Source organism: Cibotium barometz, chromosome 28 (assembly GCF_041138505.1).
Source record: "Cibotium barometz isolate CiBa-2024 chromosome 28, ASM4113850v1, whole genome shotgun sequence".
Lineage (NCBI taxonomy): Eukaryota > Viridiplantae > Streptophyta > Polypodiopsida > Cyatheales > Cibotiaceae > Cibotium > Cibotium barometz.
The window spans coordinates 29209626-29229653 of record NC_141073.1 but is presented as its reverse complement, the minus strand read 5'-3'; the positions used below and the strand labels follow the sequence as shown (position 1 = coordinate 29229653).

Below are 20028 nucleotides of genomic sequence, written 5' to 3'. Positions count from 1 at the left end.
CCACATTTGGTCGAGAGGGCTTAAGGCATCAAACGATTGCCTTCGTGTGATGCACCTCTCGGATAACACTCACACGACAATCCATGAACCTATGGTACCTTCACAAGCTACACACAAACAAACATATGTAACACATGGATGTAGCATTCCAAACAATAAGCTATATTGCAATGAAAACACATCATAATCTCATTCCGAAGCAGAGTAAACCATCTTAGCTCTCGAGTCGAAACTATGAATAAGCCGAATTCCTCTAGCTGTAACATATCTTGGCAAGGTCTTCTCAAGAATCTTCCCTTCTCGGGGATCTTTCCAATTCTTAATAACCAATCTTTGTCTTGTATTTGAGAAAGTGTCCATCAAATCTTAGTGTATTTAAGTGTATTGATTAGCATTGTGTTCAACCAAGTTACAGGTATTATTTTCTTGGAGCTACAGGCTTCTAGGGATTTCTGTGGCACTGTGTTTACATTTGGTTTGGCACCGATATTTGGAGCAGCACGACGCAGCCTACATGGCTGTTTTCTTCTAGAGGAGCAGTGTGCTTAATCTGTTGCTTTTGTAGCTGAGTTGCTATGGAGTTTGCTTGTGGAGCTTTACTGGTACCTAATGTTGTTGCATTCTTTTGTCATTGATAGAGGACGACTTCTTCGGCTTCTCGGAGTATGTTCAGCATCTGGTGCTAAGAGGGGCTGTTAGCACATTCATCCCCAGTTTCTGCCGATGTCTGGTGTCCTTTTGGTCCCTTCTGCATTGCCCTTGATTGTGGGCTGGCCACCCTTATTTTATATATTTTTCGAGGATTTTTCCCAATCTGGATGCCTTTTTTCCAGTCGGCCAGCTCTCCCTACCTATAAATAGGTGGGCTGGCCTCTTAGTTTTGTATATTGCCTAGTCTATCTTTTGCTCCCTCACTTATGAGACTACTTCTCTCTCTTGCTTGGGACTGTATCACTTCAGTATATTTAGCATAGTTGCTCCATATCTCTCTCTCTTGCACTCTCTACTCAGCACACTCTAGTGCTTATTTGCTTCTGCTCTCTGCACTCTTTCACGGGGAAGGTGGGGGAGGCGACGAGAGGGCGGAGGGGCAGAGAAGCCGAGGAGGGGTGCTGCCGTGAGGGATCCATCGGAGAGGGGTGCCGGAGCGTCCGGCTTCCGGGCCGGAGAGGGACGTCACCAATGGGAGTGTGCTGAGAAAAATGCTCATACGGTTCTCTGATAGAACCGAATCCTCCTAAGATCTGCCAGCCTAGCGCACACGGTGGTGGTGGTCGTTTGTCGTCCTCGACGCGGTCCAACCGTCCCCCGCCACTTGCCGTCCGCTGGGTCACCCGAAGTTAGGGCTTGGTTCTCTCCTGTCTGAGGGCCTGTCTCTCGCTCTACCACTTGGTGAGGGTTAGCACGAGAATCGGGGGGAGCAACCACCAGAGGCGGTCTCTTCGACTGTCGCCGAGGGCAAGCTCTAGCTAAATGACCCATATGTCTGCAAATGAAGCATTGGCTGGGAAGGCCAAAATACTCCACGCGCTGATGTATGGGGTCTACTCTGAGGCGAGAAATAGATATTCAATGCAATACAGACTCCAACGAGGCTACACAGATGCGTAGGGATGGAATCCTCGCTGCCCTTGCGAGGGCCAAGGCAGCGGTGGAGGGGGACTCCATCACTCTCCCGATGGCACCACCAATCACCAGGAGAAGAGGAAGGTACTCCTTCCTAAGGCCTGGGAAGCAAACCGTCACTGGGAAGCCCAAAACGCCAACCAATGGGTTAGATGCTAGATCAAAGCCCTGCTGCCACCATGCAAAGAAGGCCTACGCTGTGTGCAGTGCAAGGGGACTCAGCTACATGACTCAGTGTGACGCCGATGGCGAGTCGAACTCCACCTAGTAGTATCCGCGTCCCAGAGGGTGAATATCGGTGATCTTGGCAGGTTCGTCGATGAGGCTGGCCTGAAGATCCCTGAGCTGTCCATGCGCAGGGTTGCTACCAATAATTTTGCAGACTAGGGTGGGGGCCTCAAGTGAGGCAACAATCGTGGCAAGAACTTGTAGATCTGCTTTGGAGAAGGTAATGCAAGCAACGGCGGCTTCGATCGGGGATGACGGAGCGGCTACCATGGAGTCCTCTGAGAGTGAAGACTAGAAAAGGTCAAAGCTTACCGAAAAAGCAAAAAACCCCAAAAAGAAAGCACCAACCTGCACTGAAGGCAAGAAAGGAGAGGGATAGGGAATGAAAAGGAGGATGAGGGGAAGAGGTCAATTATGTAGGTTTAGAGAGACGAGCTCGCTGAAGCCCCGCCTCCACCCTGCTCTGCACGCGCCCGCCTGTCCCCCCTCTCTCTCTCGCCGGTTCGCCCTCCCTCCTCTCCGCCTATTCGCTCCTCCAATCCCCCGCCTGTTTTTCTTCTCGCCGCTGCGCCCCCCCCTCCCTCCTGCCTCGCTGCTTCGCCTCCCCCCTCTTCGCCATTTCGTCCCCCCCTCCTAGCCGCCCCCTCTTCGCCTGTTCGCCGCCTCCACCCCTCTCCGCCTGTTCGCACCCGCCTCCCCTCAGCTTCGCCTCGCCTCCCCTCCCTTTCGCCTTTTATCATTGCCGCCCTCTTCGCCTGTTCGCCGCCTCCCCCCCTCTCCGCCTGTTCGCACCCGCCTCCCCTCAGCTTCGCCTCGCCTCCCCTCCCTTTCGCCTTTTATCTTTGCCGCCCCCCCCCTCAGGGCTTCTCCTTCTTTTTCCCCCCTCCCTCCTCGTTCGTGCTGTTTCTCACCCCCAGGGGGTTCTTGTTTTTCTTCATTTTCTTCCGGTCTCCCGCCTCTTCGTGTGCAGCCCGTTTCTTGCAGGTTTCCCGCATTCGCCTCGCCTTCGCCTGAGCTTCAGACTCTGATGGAGACTCCTCCCGCCTCGCCTCAGAGGGACTCATCCGCAGCCCCCTCGCCCGCCCCCGAGGACATCCCCATCAGGCTTTCTCTTTCGCCGGAAGAGGAAGCGAGCCTCACCGCAGAGGTGGAACGCCTCCAGGCTCATTCCACTATCTGCCGTATAGTCGGCACTCGCCCCAGCAGAGGGGAGATCAGGGATCTTCTTCAGGCTCGCCTTCTCGCAGATGTGGGCAAGATCCTAGATGTACAGCTCCTGGGCCGGGGCCATTATCAGATCGAATTCGAGGCCGCCCAGAGCGTTGCCAAGGTCCTTGCCATGAGTCCTCTGGACATCAGGGGTGCTCGGGCTTTCTTCAGACCTTGGCAGCATGGATTTGACCCAGCAGCGGCGGAGCAGGGAGAGCGCCTCTTCCATATTACAGTCTGTTTCCCTGGTCTCCGCCGGGAGTATCTTCCGCTCCTCTCCAGGCTCGGAGCATTGGTGGGCTCGGTACTAGAGACGGGCCCCTCAGCTGCTTCAGTGGTGGCCAGAGCAGCTGGGCTACCTTCGGTCAGAGTGTTGGTGTCTGACATCTCCTCCCTTCCTAAGGTCATTCAGCTACCTAGGATAGGGGGGGGTGGATAGATCAGAGAGTGGAGTTTTCGGGGCTCCCGAACCAGTGCTTCATTTGCAGGAAGGTCGGTCATTTGGCCAAGGCCTGCCCTCGCAGGAGACCTCGACCCGCACCACAGCAGCAGGCTACTGATGGCCCGCCCACAGATTCGGCTCGGCAGGCTGCCACAGGGACACCTGCTCAGGCCACAGAGACCTCGGAGTGGCAGCCTGGACAGGGGCGCCGCCGAGGGAGACAGCCACAGCAGCACGCACAGAGACCGCTGCATCAGCAGCCACAGTCTCAGTCTCACTGGGTTCCAGTGAGGAACAGCTTTGCTCCCCTTCAGGAGGAGACCCCTGCAGCGACCGAGGACCAGGAGATGCCAGCTCCCCCTCCTTCACCTCCCCCACCCCCATCCCCTCCCACCGCCTCGCTTCCACCTTCGCCTCCGTCCGCCCCCGCTCCGGTTTCGGCAGCGGCTCCCTCTCCACCTCCCTCGCCTCCCCCTCCTCCCCCTCCGCCCGCCTCACCTTCCCGGGAGACCCTGGCAGTTCCCTGGCGCTCACCTGCAGTCCGGAGAGCGCTGAGCACAGACCTCGCTCGAGCATCACAGAGGAGACCCATGCCGATTAGGGCCTCACGGATTTCATCTATCCGCAGTCGGCTGAGTCGCCTCGGCATTCGACAGCGTTCGGAGGCGTTTGATTATACCTTTACACGGCTTTTTGGAGCAGAGGGCCCTCATGAGCCAGCACCCATCCGAGTGCATGTAGTGATACCTCCGGCCCGCGGGGAGGAGGCACTAGACTCAGTGGTGGCCTTCTCGTTCCCTCTATGTGGACCTTGTGACCGGGAGTGGACTCTAGAGCTCGCTCTCAGCACGTTGAAGACTCAGGCAGTTGAGTTTTCGCATCACATGAGCGATTTGGAGGTTACAGATGTGATAGGCCGACTTTGGGAGTTGGCTCATTTTTTCTTGGATCCCGGGAGTGTGGATACATCCGGGATTCGGCATTTGGTCGTGCGCATAGTTGCAGATTTGGCACGCGACCCAGGATATGTGAGTATACACGAGGTTACTATGTCAGAGCAGGAGGCAGTCGCCATGGGTCACAGCCACTGGCGCCTGATCCGGGATTCTTGCAGTACACCGGGTGGGCAGACTCGCAGCCGTTCGGATGGGGACTACTCTCCATCCAAGCCGCTTGCGAAGGCTCGCCGCACGGCTGAGACAGCATCCACCTCAGTAGGACATCCATGAGGATCATCTCATGGAATGTACAGGGCCTTGGCGGAGCACACTTTATACGCTATCGAGGCTGCTTGAGGCAGGAGCTACAGAGATGCCTGGTTGGTGGCAGCATTGACATTCTGATGATGCAGGAGCACCACTTGGGTGAGAGCAGGATCCGGAGATATGGTTCGGTGATGCCTGGTAGATGGGACACTTTCTGGTCTGCAGGGTTTGGTCCTTTGGGTGGACAGGGAGGAGTATGCATGGTTATTGCAGATGCATGGCGGCAGGCCATTGTGGATCGAGGGATCATTGTGCCTGGTAGAGCACAGTATGTCATTCTGAGGATGCATGATGAGCTATTGGGTGTGCTCAACATCTATGCGCCCAATCATGCTAGTGCCAGAGCAGAGTTCTGGACTCAGGTTACAGATGCATTGCCAGAGGCCGCACATTGGTGTGTTGGGGGAGACTTCAACATGCTTGAGGACCCGGCAGATAGGGTGGGAGGCAGTCATGTTACAGTGCACGGCACGGAGCTTGCAGCTTGGGACCGGTTTTGCATGTCACTGAGGATCACTGATGCATGGCAGCATGGGGCTTTCTCCCGGTCTCAGGACAGTCTTAGTTTCTCTCGGTCGGATCGCCGGCAGGGAGGGACTAATCTATCTCGGATTGATCGCTTTTATGTGGGCGATTGGTTGGGGGAGCGAGGGGGCTCCGTCGGCATTCTTGCTGGCACCTCATTTTCAGATCATGCGCCAGTTATATTGACTTTCGAGGAGGGGACACGGGAGCCCAGCTTGCAGTTGAGGATCCCAGAGCGGGTACTTGCAGACCCCAGTCTCGCTGAGGACATTGAGAGGATCTGGCATGATAGTCAGTGCTCTGACCAGGATGCAGCGGGCCAGTGTGCCCAGGGACTCATTGATCTTAGCTCTTTTCTGCACGCTGCAGCTTTGACACGACTGGGAGAGATTCGCGAGCGGGAGCAACGGCTGAGACGCAGCCTTGCTTCGCTACAGCGCCTTCAGGAGCAACAGCCAGCATGTGAGTGGGTGGCGTCCCAGCTGAGCCAGGCACGCCAGGAGGTTAGAGAGGCAGAGGAGCAGAGACATGAGTTTTACTATCGTCGTCAGGCCTCTCAGTGGACGCAGCTTGGTGATAGAGTGACTGGGGAGTTTTTTGAGATCACTGGACCCCGTCATGCGCGAGCAGGGGTTCGCCAGCTTGGTAGACCGGATGGATCGATAGCTACTGAGCTCGGGGAGATCAGAGCCATTGCCACTGCTTTTTATAGTGACTTGCTTTCAGCGGAGCCAGCCACTGAGGATCGAGATGTATGCAGACAGACTGTGTGGGCCCATGTGCAGAGGAGGGTCACAGACCATATGCGCACAGTTCTAGGTGCGCCTCTGTCAGAGATTGAGCTTGCCGAGGCCTTGAGGGTCCTACCGCGACATAGTTGCCCAGGGGAGGACGGACTGACGCCGGCCTTTTTTATGCGCTATTGGGACCTTTTGGGGCCAGGCCTCCGCAGGGGCTTTCAGCATGTTTTGGACACTGGGGTGATGCCGCAGAGCTTTTCAGAGGGCTTGATCTATCTTATCCCCAAGGGCGAGGGAGTATCAGATGATATTCGGCATTGGAGGCCTATTACGATCCTCAATACTGTCTACAAGGTCTTGGCAAAGGCCTTGAGTTTGAGGATCCAGCCCTTCCTGGGGGAGTTGATTCATGCTACTCAGACAGGATTTGTCAAGGAGCGCAGTATCCTTGACAACATCTTTACTTTCTGGGAGGCGACGGCCCGAGCTAGGTTTCTTGGCGAGGACTTGGTCGTGATGCTTCTCGATTTTGAGAAGGCATACGATAGAGTTGATTGGGGATTCTTAGAGGGCACTATGCTACGCCTGGGCTTTGAGCCAGGATGGATCAGAGGGGTGGCAGCTTTGTATTCCACAGCTCGCAGCCAGGTGCTGATTGCAGGAGGTCGGGGGCCGAGTTTTGAGCTGACCAGATCAGTCCGTCAGGGGTGTCCTCTCGCCCCTTTCCTTTTTCTCTTCTTTGCGGAGGCTATGAGTATGTATTTGACGGCAGAGGAGGTTGGTTTGAGAGGACTTCAGCTCCCAGTCCGGGGGGAGGATTTGCTTGATGCTGAGTTTGCAGACGACACGGGTTTATTTTTGCATGGCCAAGAGGCCAATCTTATTCGGGCTGAGCAGTCGCTCCAGGTTTTTAGTGCAGCTTCGGGAGCATTGATCAATTGGCGCAAGACAGTGGCCTTTTGGATCAGTAGTGCTCCCACTCCGGCATGGAGTCCGGACCCCGGTTTTAGATGGATTCCTCCCGGCACAGCAGTGCGGTATTTGGGATGCCAGATTGGCCTGGATTTGTCACCAGAGCAGCAGATTGCCCCGCTTCTTCTGAGCATTCGGAAGAAGCTATTGTATTGGAGTACAGCTCGACTATCCTTGGCTGGGAGGGTGGTGGTGGCAAATCAGGTGCTGCTAGCGACTATGTGGTACATTACGTCGTGCTGGATTTTCTCGAGCTCTTGCATCAGCCAGGTACAGAGGCTGATCAGGAACTTTCTGTGGTCTGGGCGGGACGGTCAGCCAGCTCGGGCAAAGGTTGCATGGGCAGTTATTACACTTCCGCTGGCTCAGGGCGGTTTGGGCATTATAGATCCAGTCGATCAGAGTAGAGCCTTATTGGGGAAGCTTATTGTTCGGGGGTTGCTTCCAGGCGCGGAGCCTTGGAAAGAGCTCCTCTTGCAGCGACTGCAGGCCCGGGCACCTCCTGCAGGGGGTACTTGGGCACCAGAGATTCGCTGGATCTTCATAGAGATGAGGAGGACAGGCCTCAGTAGAGGATGGGAGGACAGATTTGCTTTGAGTATCCTGAGAGCTTGGGAGCTGCTGAGACCGGGGCTCTCTCAGCGGCCTCCTTCTTGTGTTGAGGAGCGGGCCAGGCAGCCGCTCATCTGGAGCCCAGCGGTTCGTACAGAGCAGGGTCATATGCTGGGTTCTCGGCCTCGTCTAGCCTGGGGACCTTTAGCGGCAGGCCCAGCTCGTAGTTTTGGAGACTGGCAGGCTTTCTGCAGTCTACCAGAGGAGACCCAGGTGGAGAGGCTGAGTCACTTCAGAGGGGGGTTGCTTATGAGGGATGATATTCAGGAGGCACTTTCAGAGGAGTGGTTCACACCTCTCGAGCCAGTGGCCCCACGGTGGATGGGCGCCTTTACGCAGTTGGAGATCCTGATTGCTGTCAGAGCTAGCACTGAGGATGGCAGATGCCTCTATTATGAGATTCAGGATGAGGGCAGACTCCAGAGAGTGGAGGTGGAGTCGCCTTTGGTTGCAGAGTGCACCTTTCAGAGGATTCGGGTAGTGGCTGCCGCTTCTCGGAAGTGGCATATTGACCCCGACCCTGCTGACGTGCTCCCGGATTGGCGCATATGGGCATATGCAGCGCGCCCCTTGGCCCGGCTACAGTGGGACCCCGGAGAGTACGAGTGGCATGATCCTTATGCATCCCTTGAGGCCACAGAGATCACATTTTTCCAGTATACTGTTCGGCTGGGACGGCATATTTTGACGGCGAGGAGGACGGTTTCTCCAGCGGCAGCGGGGCATTGGCGATTGCAGGGACTATCACAGGAGTTCCTGGAGGATTTCTGGGCTCGGCTCTGGGCTAGTCAACAGGCCCGCAGGATCTCGGTTTTTCAGTGGCTGGTCGCCCACAGGGGCTCAGCAGTTGGCACTTGGCTTGTTTACAGCGGTCTTCCGGCGGCCTGCGTCCGATGCGGCCACCCTATGGAGACACAGAGACACTGCCTTTGGGACTGCCCTCAGGCACAGCAGATTTGGCTGCGGATGCTGCGTATTCTGGCCCCCCTCTCTCCAGAGGGTATGTTTACGTGGGGTGCCGCTGCTTGGTCGACCTCGTCAGGGCCTGCTATGGGCTATGAGATGGAGCAGGGCAGTCAGGCCATCAGATTTATTAGGGGCCAGCCTCGCCTGGTTCCGGCACCGGATTTCTCGTCCGCCAGCTGGACACAGGAGAGGGATTTACGATGGGAGCTCCTCAGCAGCCTCACCATCTGGTTCACCTGGAGGGCCCGGTGCTTTACGGCCTTTGAGGGGAGATTAGAGCCACCAGCAGAGACTGTTCGGGGGATTTGGCAGGAGTTGATCCACACCCTGCGAGGACAGTACGACCGCATCCGGGGAGACTCGGATGAGGCGATCTTACGGCGCCAGGCCTTTCATACCACTTGGCGCTGCGGCCCGTTCTACACCCTACACACGGGATCCCCCCGTTGGCACTACAGGCCACCTGTTTGGCTCTTTCCCCCCCCATTGTATGATTTAGCCGCTCAGTCCTTTAGACTGATGCTTGTATTTTGCAGCACCTAGGGAGAGTCTCCCGGGCTGCCATGATGTATTCACTGCTCTTCTCTCTGTTAGGAGCAGGAGAGATCTCTTTTGTAGCCCTTCGGGCGTTTTTTACATAACTAATGAAAGGATCTTTTCTCGGAAAAAAAAAAAAGGAGGATGAGGGGAAAAAAACGAAGAAGAAGAGAGAAAGAAAGAAAGGAAGAAAAAAAAGAAAGAAAGAAAGAAAGAAAAAAGGAAAAAGAAAAAGAAAAAAACAAAGAAAGAAAGAAAGAAAGAAAGAAAGAAAAAAGAAAAAGGGAAAAGAAAAAGAAAAAAAACAAAGAAAGAAAGAAAGAAAGAAAGAAAGAAAAAAAGAGAAAAAAGAAAAAAGAAAAAAGAAAAAAAGAGAAAAAAGAAAGAAAAAGAAGAGGGGAATGAGCGGATAGCGAAAAAAAGGGGAGGAAGTTCGGGGGGGGGGGGGGGGGGGGGGGGGGGGGGGGGGGGGGGAGCTTCCACACTGAGGTAGTCTTTGTTGTGTTTGTGTGTGTTTTTTTTGGGGGGGGGGGGGTGGAGTGTTGGGATGGGAGTGGGGGATTGGTGCAAGTTTACACATCCAATTTTATAGCTAAGAAGCTACAGGAAAAACTCAGGATGCTGTAGAACAGTGCTTAGGATTACCTCGATGCCCTTCAATTGCAATGAATCAAGGATACATTCTTCACTTCTATGATGTGCAGGCAGGCATTTGATAACGTCAAGATTTCTCAACCCTCATCCATGCAGCTTGACGTGAGCAGAGAATCACACTTAACTTAATTGGTCATGTAAACTGAAGCTGAATCAGTCTCCAAAGACTCTAGTGCCAACAACACAAGGTTTTGCAAGGGTTCTCCCCTGGATTCTGGCTATTACACTGGATGCTTAGAGAACATGGCCAAAGCCTACCCTCATTAGGTGTCCTTGTTCTCACCTTTACTTTAACACTATTATAATTGGATTTTTCAGTGGTTTCTGCCACCTGATTGTGAGAAACGTTGCATGAAATGCTTTACAGACCACACCTTTGTTACTCTCTTGAGATTTATTTAGGAGCTCGAAGACACATAGTCCTCTGTTTACAACTAAGTGCTGCATCCTTCTAATGAAAAGTCACAAGAAAGAACGTCAACACTAGATTTTCCAATCATGGCAAGCAGCACCTACGTAGCCACCAACACCCAATCACAGCCAATGGAGAGAGTAATTCTCCAAGAGATCAACTTACGTGGATGCCTGAAAGGAAGCATGAGGCGACAGAATACATGATAAGAATAGTGTCAAAACAGAGAAGAAGACGCTTACCCAAACATCCCTCAAGATCCAGACTTATCAGCGAGCAGTCATTTAGAACTGGACTGGGTACATTGTCACTAGGATGGAAAGAATACAAGACACTTGAAGGTGGACAAGGGGTGGAAACCATCTTTTTTTGAAGGAGTGCATTGGCAGAGAGACTTCCAAAGCCAGTATATGCAGCTTGAAAAACAGTCACGTTATCCAAATTAGCCAAAAAAACAGATAGTCCTTGATCTGTTAATTGACAACAACGTCCAAGATTTACATCTGAGAGGTTAGGGCAGCAATTTGCCACAAGCTCCAAATCCCAGTCTGCAATAAGAAATGATATGTCAGAGTACTCCTTAATGTTTACCCACCACAAACGTAAGCTGCACAATACCTCTATTCACTCACAAAGACCACATATAGAAGCAAGACTTACCCGTCAAACTGCTGCGGCCTTGTAGAGAAAGGCTTGTGAGGCATGTTAATGAACCATGCCGCCAATAGTTCTCTGGATATCTGGAATGTGTGTAGTTGACAATATGTACTTTATCTTGTCCAATGTGCGACTTAACAGGGGGACTCTTGAAGTACAGAGATAGATTGACAGTTTCAAGGCTTTTGCACGACAGCGAGATCAGTGGCAGGATATTGACTTGCAACTGAGGACACTGAGAGACGTTCAGAAGCTTCAGATTCGGGCAAACCAAGCAAAGCCAGATAACAAGGCTTTCTTGGTCAACCCTCCAGCATCTCTCCAAGTTCACATGGCATAAATTTTTAAGGCAAAGAGCTCTGCACCAATCCTGATCAAATGACTTTAAAGAACTTCTAAATCCATCATTGAGAAAGAGTTTCCGAACTTCTGCTTCAAGTTTTAAATAAGACTGCAAGCCATCGACACCACTTTGCCTTACAAATCGCATGACTGCTTGAAAGAGCATTGCCATGGTTATTTGCTGACAGCCTACAAGATTGATCTTCTGCAAAGGCAAAGCTTCCAGTAAGACCCTATAGACAGAAAGGCTGTTCTTGTTGAAGGCTACAACATGCTTGAGAGGAAATAGCATTATGATCCTTTACTCAACCACTGGCAATCTAAGGGTACAACCTTTACACTGGGAATCTAAGGGTACAGCCTTTACACTGGCAATCTAAGGGTACAATAATTCATCCCATGTTTGTCATAGCTATACCTGCAAAAGCGACTACAAGGGGTGTTAATTGGAGTGCCAGCACTTGCCCACACCCTCCTCTTCTTGCTGCCCATTTGCTCCTCCTTGCCGTTACATCACCATTTCCTTCATACTCCTTGAACTTTCATAATTCCATCCCCCACCCCCTCTCCCAAAAAAAACCACATGCAGCCCTTTCCACTTCAAGTCTTTTTATCCCTGCCCTAAACATGTACAACTGTAGCATGTAAATCCTTATCTACAATCCTTCAAAACCCCAAGCAATCTATATTCAAGAACATGGTGACGATGCACAAACAAACAAACAAACAGCTATGGGCAACAAAAGCATGTTTTACAAAACATGTTACAGCCATGACTCAAAGAGCAAGACATGCAGCCCGGCCCACATCATAGAACTGGCAGCAATCCCAATATGGTCAGAGAAGCCAAGTATCCCACCCAGTCCACAGTCTCTCAATATCAAAGCTACTAACATTTCAATGAAGTGACCTTGAGAAGGCATAAGACATCACAACTTTGCATGCTATGTTCTATCTATGTTCCTCCACTTTCATAACATGCTACAAAACTCCTCCATAGAACCTTACACAACAACCAATGCCCGATTATAATTTAATCAACCTTAAGCACTGTCGAGCGTTTCGGCTATGGCTCGGTGAGACATTATTAGTTACACAAACCCTGCTCTTGACGCTCAGGCTGGCTCTTGCTAAGAATTGGTCGAGCACTTACCCGCCACTCCAATGTTTGAATGCTCACTGTCTGCCTTCTACACATTTTCCATTTGGAGGTCTCTTTGTTGTGTCTAATGATCTCTACTTCTGTCTCTAAGAGCAAGATTGGCTGAGCGAGCTCGCGACTCGTGAACAATTGGCACTTTCTTTCAGGCCACATAGCAATGAAGAAAATAAACTAGGTTGTATCCAGTCTCAAAAGGTCTTAAAATGATTAACATAAGCTACATAGCTGTTTAGCTTCCAGCTTCCAGAGAAATCAAACAGTCACCTTAGAGTGGTTTGTAATTCGCAATGTAAGCTGCTCACTTTCAGCAGCTAGGAGGTGTGACAACTTTTTCTTCCAAGCTTCTTCAATCATCAGAAGCAACTTATCATATCCACTCACTTCTGATGCTTCAACAAAAAACATACTTGCCGGGCAATTTTGATACAGGCAACCTGCATAAAGCTGTGAGATTGTAAAAACCACAAATGTGCTTTCTTACATGTTTATTTATTTATGCATATATTCATATATCCAGTTACATTAACACAAATATTTGTATTCTCTCTCTCTCTCTCTCTCTCTCTCTCTCTCTCTCTCTCTCTCTATATATATATATATATATATATATAATATGTGTATATATATACACACACACACATGTATAATATATATATATACACACACATATAATATATATATACACACATACACATATATAATATATATATACATACATATATAATATATATATACATATATATACACATATAATATACATACATACATACATACATATATATATATATATATATATACACATATAATATATATACATACATATATATACACATATAATATATATACATACATACATACATGCATGCATGCATATATATATATATATATATATATATATATGTTTATATATTTATATATATTACACACACTTTTTTTTTTGTGAAACTAGTTGAAATTGCATTATATCATGAATGTACAAAAGGGTTAGGCATCAGGAGGATGTCTAAACCCTAGAACTCAAAAAACAGCAGTAAAAAGTTCTATGCAAGAGCAGGGCAGTGCTCAAGAAAAGAGCCTATGCCCTATCTATCAGAAACAGTAAAAGAAAAGCTGAACACAAGAAACATCCAAATCTCCCTCATGCACGGCATCATATAAAGACTGCCGCAACGAGGCTCGGAAGAACTCATAAGGCTGCTGAAGGGGTGAATTCAGATATGTATAATTTCGCTGTAGCCAGAGGGTCCACAAGGCCCAATATCTGATCCAATGGAAGAAAAGAGAATACTGTGACAATGAAGCTGATAAGGTGCCAAACATCCAGAAAAACTTGTAGAATCTGTGTGCAGGAAATCTGAGAGATAAAAAATAGGAGATCTTGTCTAGAAGGATTCTGGAACATGAACAAGACCACAATAAATGCGGAACACTCTCAGTAGTATGATGACATCTTGGACAAAAAGGAGAGGCAATCCTTCTTTGAGCCAATTTCACTCCCACTGGAAAAATACCAACAATGCATCTCCAGAGAAAGAGTCTCTGTTTCAATGGCATTTTCAACTTCCATATCAAAGTCAGTTTTGCTTTCCACCAAGCTAAAGAATTATCCAGATGCCAAAGAGAATTGGCATGTTGAGCAATCCATGGAGGAGGTAATATCAATCGATAAGCCTGTATAGAAGTCATCTGATGCAAAGATTGAGAGGATAATCTTGAGCCTGAAGACTGAAGATGCCAATCTTGAAGCCTGTCTCTTACATCCAATGTTGGAATCGGAATGAAAGGGTGTAAGAGATCTGCAATAACTTTCCATATAGATCTATGATGCATCCCAAGATTGTATTGTTGGCAAGCTGCCGGAAAAGAAAGAATTTGCCCTGTAGTATCCACTACATCATCGATGAAGCGGATGCCCAATTTCATAAGATTGTAAGCTCTGATTGGTTGTTGTACAGCAAGGGGAGAGTAAAAAACAGCACTCCAATGTATGCTTTCCATTCGAAGCGAGGAAGCTATAGAAGCAGGATGGGGAGACCATTTGATGCGGGAGAGCACTTTCTTCCAATCCTGAATCAAGGAAGTAGAAAATGGACAACCAGGGATTTTACCTTGAAATTTGCCAAGCACTACTTCCGATGGATCAACCAACCAGCGACTATAAGCATTTGTGCGCATACGACCACACAGAATAGCCAACATGATAGACCAAGGCTGTTCTTGCTGAAAGAAGGTTTTGAGCATAGTGATCTTTCTTGCCAGCACATGAAATTTGATGTTTATAATATTCAAACCACCATGCATTTTTGGCGAGCAAAGCAGGTCCATTTTGAGCAGCCTTAAAGCTTTTTTATGAAGCTTAGTTTTCCAAAAAATTTCCATGGCTTGAGACATAAAAGAAGAAAGATCTCGAGATGACCAATGTAATAGAGGAAGGTAGAATTGGACATAGGCCAGAACAATGGACTGAACAATTCGAAGCCGTACATGTAATGGCCAAGTGGAGATCTTCCAATATTCTAATTTGTCCTTAATTTTGTTTAGCACCCAAGATATTTGTTGCTTATTTCTGATTTTCCAGCCAATGGGATAGCCCAAGTGTCTTACTATGCTTTCCGGATAAATAATCTGGCCAGGCCACAGGATAGCATGCCAATCACAATGCTTGAGAGGTAAAAGTTTCGATTTCTGAAAATTAATCTTTAAACCAGCTGCCAACCCAAAATCTGAAAGAGTATCCATCAATAGACGAAGCTCCACAGGACTGTTCTTTGGCATGAAGAATGAATCATCTGCATAAGCCTGTGCAATGAAAGGCCGTGAACCAGAAATCTGAAGCCCCTCTAACTGTCTAGTATCAACCAGATGATCCATGTAAAGAAGCAAAGGATGCGAAGCAATAGCATAGAACAGAGCACTGAGAGGGCATCCCTGTCGAACTGATCGTTCTAGAGTCCAAGACTCAGATAAATGTTTCCCTATAAAGCATTGAGCAGTGGAATCTGAGTAAAGCCAGTATATGACATTAACTAGCTTTGGCCCAAAACCAAGTTTAGACATGATTTGAGAAACATAATCCCACTGCACCGTATCAAATGCCTTTGCCACATCCACCTGCATGACCAAGACATCTTGAGCAGAGTATTTTGCATATTCCATTGCAATGAGAGTATTGGAGATATTATCATGTATATGCCTTCTTGGAACAAAACCATATTGCCTGGGATGAAGTCCATCATGAAGGATATCTTTTATCCGGTGTACCAGCATTTTAGCAATAAGTTTATATATAACAGGCATCAAAGTGATAGGCCTCCAGTCATCCATTGTTTCACACAGAGGTTTTTTGGGCAGAAGCTTAAGCAGACCATGTTTCCAAGCTGAGGGAAGATGTTGATGCTGCCAAGCTACATTAATGAGCTTCAAGATTGGACCCTTCAATTCAGCCCAGAAGGCTACAAAAAATTCAACTGTCAAACCATCCCAACCTGGGGATTTATGTTTACCCAAATGCTTGAGGGCTTCATCCAATTCTGTATCCAAAAAGGATATTTCCAGCATTGAAGCTTTTTGCAAAGAAACAATAGGAGAAACCAGCTCAATAAATTTGCTCCGAGCCAATGCAGCCTGAGATGTAGAAGAAGATGGTAGAGAAAAAAGAAGCCGAAAATGATCCAGGCATTGTTTTTCTAACTGAGATAGAGATTGGGTCCAAAGACCATCCGATTTCCTGACTCTCATGATAGATTGACTTTGTCTGTACGTGTGTAAATTTCGAAAGAAAGATTTCGAGGAGCAGCCCTTATCCAGCATAGGTTTAACTCTAGCCCTTGTCTGCCATTTGGAAAGCTTGCGTTTATCATTAGCATCAATTATGGAAGAAGCACAAGACAATGAATTTTGTTCAGAAGCAGAAAGAGACCTTTGATGGCTAATCTGTATCAAGGACTGCTTGTATGATTTTGCCCACTGGATATGCTGTCTAGTTTCTGCCATGTACCATCTTCCATATTCCTTAATGACATTTTGAATACGATGTACAAAGGAGTTCCAAGCAAAATCCAGATCCTCCCGAGCATGAGCTAACAATGGCTTACAAGCCAATCTGATCATTTGCTGGAATTTTTCATGAGAAAGATATAATTGATTAACCTGCAAGTGTCTGACTAAAGAGAGCTGAATGTCGTCAAGAGGCATACCAAAAGAAAGGTTGAGCCAGAGTGGAGTATGATCAGATAGTTGTTGAGAATAATCAGTCCACATTTGACATGTATAATCATCATATTGCTGAGCATGAATAAGATACCATCTATCAAGCCTGGCCCAATATTCTGTAAAAGCATTATGATGATATGTGAATCCCAAAACCGAAGGGTGAATTGCTGACCATAAATCTGCAGTATGAAGAGAAGAATTCATATGTTCCCATCGCTGGATTTCAGAGGGAATCATATGGGATTTATGTGTGGTATTGTCTTTCCAGTGAGGGGAATTATTAAAATCACCACAAAGTAGAGCATTTGAAGACCAAGGATATTGGTTAATGGAGTCCCACATTTGAGCTCTGGAAGCTGAAATTTGATAAGCATACAAGGAGCCTATTTCAAAAATCTCTCCATTGATCATGCATTGGATAATCATCCATCGGCCATAAGGATCATTAAATGCTACACATGGCTGCAGATCATGTCTGGCTAAAATGCACAGCCCAGAGAAATGTCCAGATCCTGCATAAAATATATCATAGCCTGAAAAGAACCCATGCTGGCCAGCAAAAGAATGCTGATTATGCTCTTGCAGACACACCACATCAGGATGAGTATTGTTTATATAATACCATAGGAGTCTCCATTTGTGCTGATTACAGAGGCCCTGTATATTATAAGAAAAACATTTAAGAGAAGTACGCATGAAAATATGTACAAGAGATGAGCAATCCTCAAAGAGAAAGGGAGGCATCAAGCCTCTGCCATTGCCACAGGGTCTTGCTGACCCTCAAAATCCAATTCCCTGACTAAATCATCTTCTTCACAAAGTGGAATACCCTTCTTAACTGCATTGACCCATGCTTTTGAGATGGGGCTGTCCGAAGAGGTAGAAGGTTGGCCAGGAGATGGAGCAGAAGCATCCCAATTGCGAGATTGGAGAGGTCTTTGTTTGAGAGGCACCGTCTTCTTTGCATTCTGCCAACCCTCGTGAGAAGATGAAATATTTTCCACTAGCTTGCTTTTTCCTTTATCCTTATTTTGGGCTAAATTGGCTTGGTTCCCTGTAGGAAGTGAAGACTTTGCTCCTTTAGCTTCAATCTTTTCCACATAAGTCTTTTGACCTCCTTTATTAGATGGTGGAGGAATGGCAGCTGGAGGAGGCGGATGAAGGATTGAGGGACACTCTGAAGCTAGATGCCCGAACTTGTGACAAGAGAAACAAGCTCCGGCAAAAATGCCCCATTTCAAAGTGAAATATTTCTTTCCCAAATTAACACCCTCAATCTCAACTGCAATAGAAGAGGGGGTTGGTCTATCAGTATCCCATAAAATGCAAAAACGATTTTTGTTACCTGTGGGACGAGGGGGACAAATCACTTGTCCCAAAGTCATCGCTAAGCCTGGAAGCTCTGTTCTCATATAATCTGGGAAATCAACAACTTCAACCCATACAGGGCAGTGATGTTTGATGAGATTCTGATAATCCTTGTTAGGAGACCAGGGCATGACGTGCACCATTTGACGACCAAAAAATAAAGGGGACATTTCCAGCATCTTTTGTTTTGTCAATACATCCAAGAGATGAACTTCATAAAATCCTCTGGAGGCAAAATAGACTCCTTCTACATAGCATCCACCTAGGAGAGAATTCACCCATTGTCCCACATCATTAGCCGAGGGTATTTTGCCTGGAAAAAAGATGATGACTGCAGTTTGAGAGAGCTTCTTCAGAGGATGCACAAGAGAAGGTAACTTCATCTTGTAAGTGAGTTCCGGAGCAGGTAGTGTCCATTCTCTTCTACTTTGTTGAAAATCCTCATTCAACATGTCAAAAACATAGGAAGCATCTTCAGATGAAGGAGCTATGGGGGGTAGAGATTCCCTTGATTGTCTTTTAGGTTCAGGAGAAAGAGCTCTCTTGACATAATACTTGCTTGATTCTGCCATCGAGACCAATCGATTCAGCAGGAAGACACAGATCAGGAAAAAAGGGGGAACAGCACTATTGAAATGCAATCTTACAAGGAGAGGAAAAACGGAGAGCTGAAGCGACTTATACAGAAGGGGAAAAACAGAAAGCTGAAGCGACTTATACAGAAGGGGAAAAACAGACCTGTAGCGAGGCACAGCACATACGCACACACACACACACTCCTATACACGCACTCAGGTCGAGGAAGAGATGAAAAAGAGCAGATTGGCGATGAGAAAAAAGAGCATCAGGGTAGCCTCAGAAGGTCGCGTAGATTACTGCAGGGCTGACACAGTATAGGCTACAGGGCCGATACAGAGTCCTGTGACAATCGCCTCACCACATGTGCTCTCACACGAGCAGGCGAACAGGATGAGGGAGCAGACGAGCAGGTCGACAGAGCAAGGGAGCAAGTCGAGAGCAGTCGAGCAGGTCTTCGGCGGCCTTGCACACACACACACACACCACCTGCACACACACACACACACACACACACTATATATTACACACACACACACACACACACACACACACACACATATATATATATTAGAAATTGTGCACATATCTACACAAATACACACACACACACATATATGCGTGTGTGCATGTACGTAAGTATGAATGTATATATGCATACATACAAACCTATTGTATGTGTGCAATTATTTAATGTATGTGTAGCATGTGCATGTGTATGAGAGAGAGAGAGAGAGAGAGAGAGACTGAAGGGAGGAGAGAGAGAGACTGAAGGGAGGAGAGAGCTGCCGTCACCTCTTCTCTCTGTCTGTTTTCTATTCTTGTTGGGTGTCGTTTTCTTCCTGCTGGCTGTCGCCTTTTCTGGCTTCTTCTTCTACATCTGTTCTATTCCCACCTGCTTGCTGTCACCAGTCCTTGTTCATAGCTGCCTTTGCTTCTGCTCTGCCTCTAGGCTTGTGTGTCTGTGAGAGAGAGAGTGTGTGTGTGTGTGGCTGTTGGCGAAGGCCTTCACTCCATCATAGCTCCAACGTAAGGTCTCTACCCTTCGTCCTCCTTCACGCAGGTACAATAGTTTCCGCAAGTACTGCAGGTATAGAAGAGTTTTCAGCTGCCGGTACTGTAGGTACAGTAGGGTTTCTAGCAGGTGACTTGCAGGTACAGTAGGGTTTCAGCAGGTGGTGCAGGTACAGAAGAGTTTCCAGCCAGTACTGCAGGTACAGTAGGGTTTCAACAGGTACTGTAGGTACAGAAGAGTTTCCAGCCACCACTGCAGCAGGTGCTGGATTAGGGTTTGAGAGAACAGGTTTTCTTTGCTTTTGTACATGGACCCGGCTGCTGCTGTTGGTGGCATGGCTGCCAATAGCCTTAAGATGGATCTTATTGAGGAGATGATCGAGAAGGATGTGGGTTATGCTTCAGATGCCTCGGAGGAACAAAAACGTCAAAGGCTTGATGTTGATGCAAGCTACACTCCAGTGAATGTTGGAGAGAATGCAGAGGAAAGTTCTCAGGTACCTTCTCCG

General features: G+C 48.2%; 1 protein-coding gene across 21 annotated transcripts in view; it reads right to left on the bottom strand.

Moving 5' to 3' along the window:
- LOC147622718 (BTB/POZ domain-containing protein FBL11-like) overlaps positions 1-20028 on the bottom strand; it is a 188453-nt gene that overhangs the window by 68648 nt on the left and 99777 nt on the right. For 19 of the 21 annotated variants that reach the window (XR_015269489.1, XR_015269491.1, XR_015269487.1 and 16 more), the window contains 3 exons: positions 12614-12783; positions 10849-11392; positions 10431-10736 (listed from right to left, as the gene is read on the bottom strand). Coding sequence is in view for 14 of the 21 variants with exons in the window: in XM_086822333.1 (XP_086678459.1) it covers positions 10431-10736; positions 10849-11392; positions 12614-12783 (1020 nt within the window). In the remaining 7 variants the exon portion in view is untranslated. Of the gene's footprint in view, positions 1-10430; positions 10737-10848; positions 11393-12613; positions 12794-20028 lie in introns of all 21 variants that reach the window. The other 2 variants (XM_086822335.1, XM_086822340.1) reach the window with 2 other exon arrangements.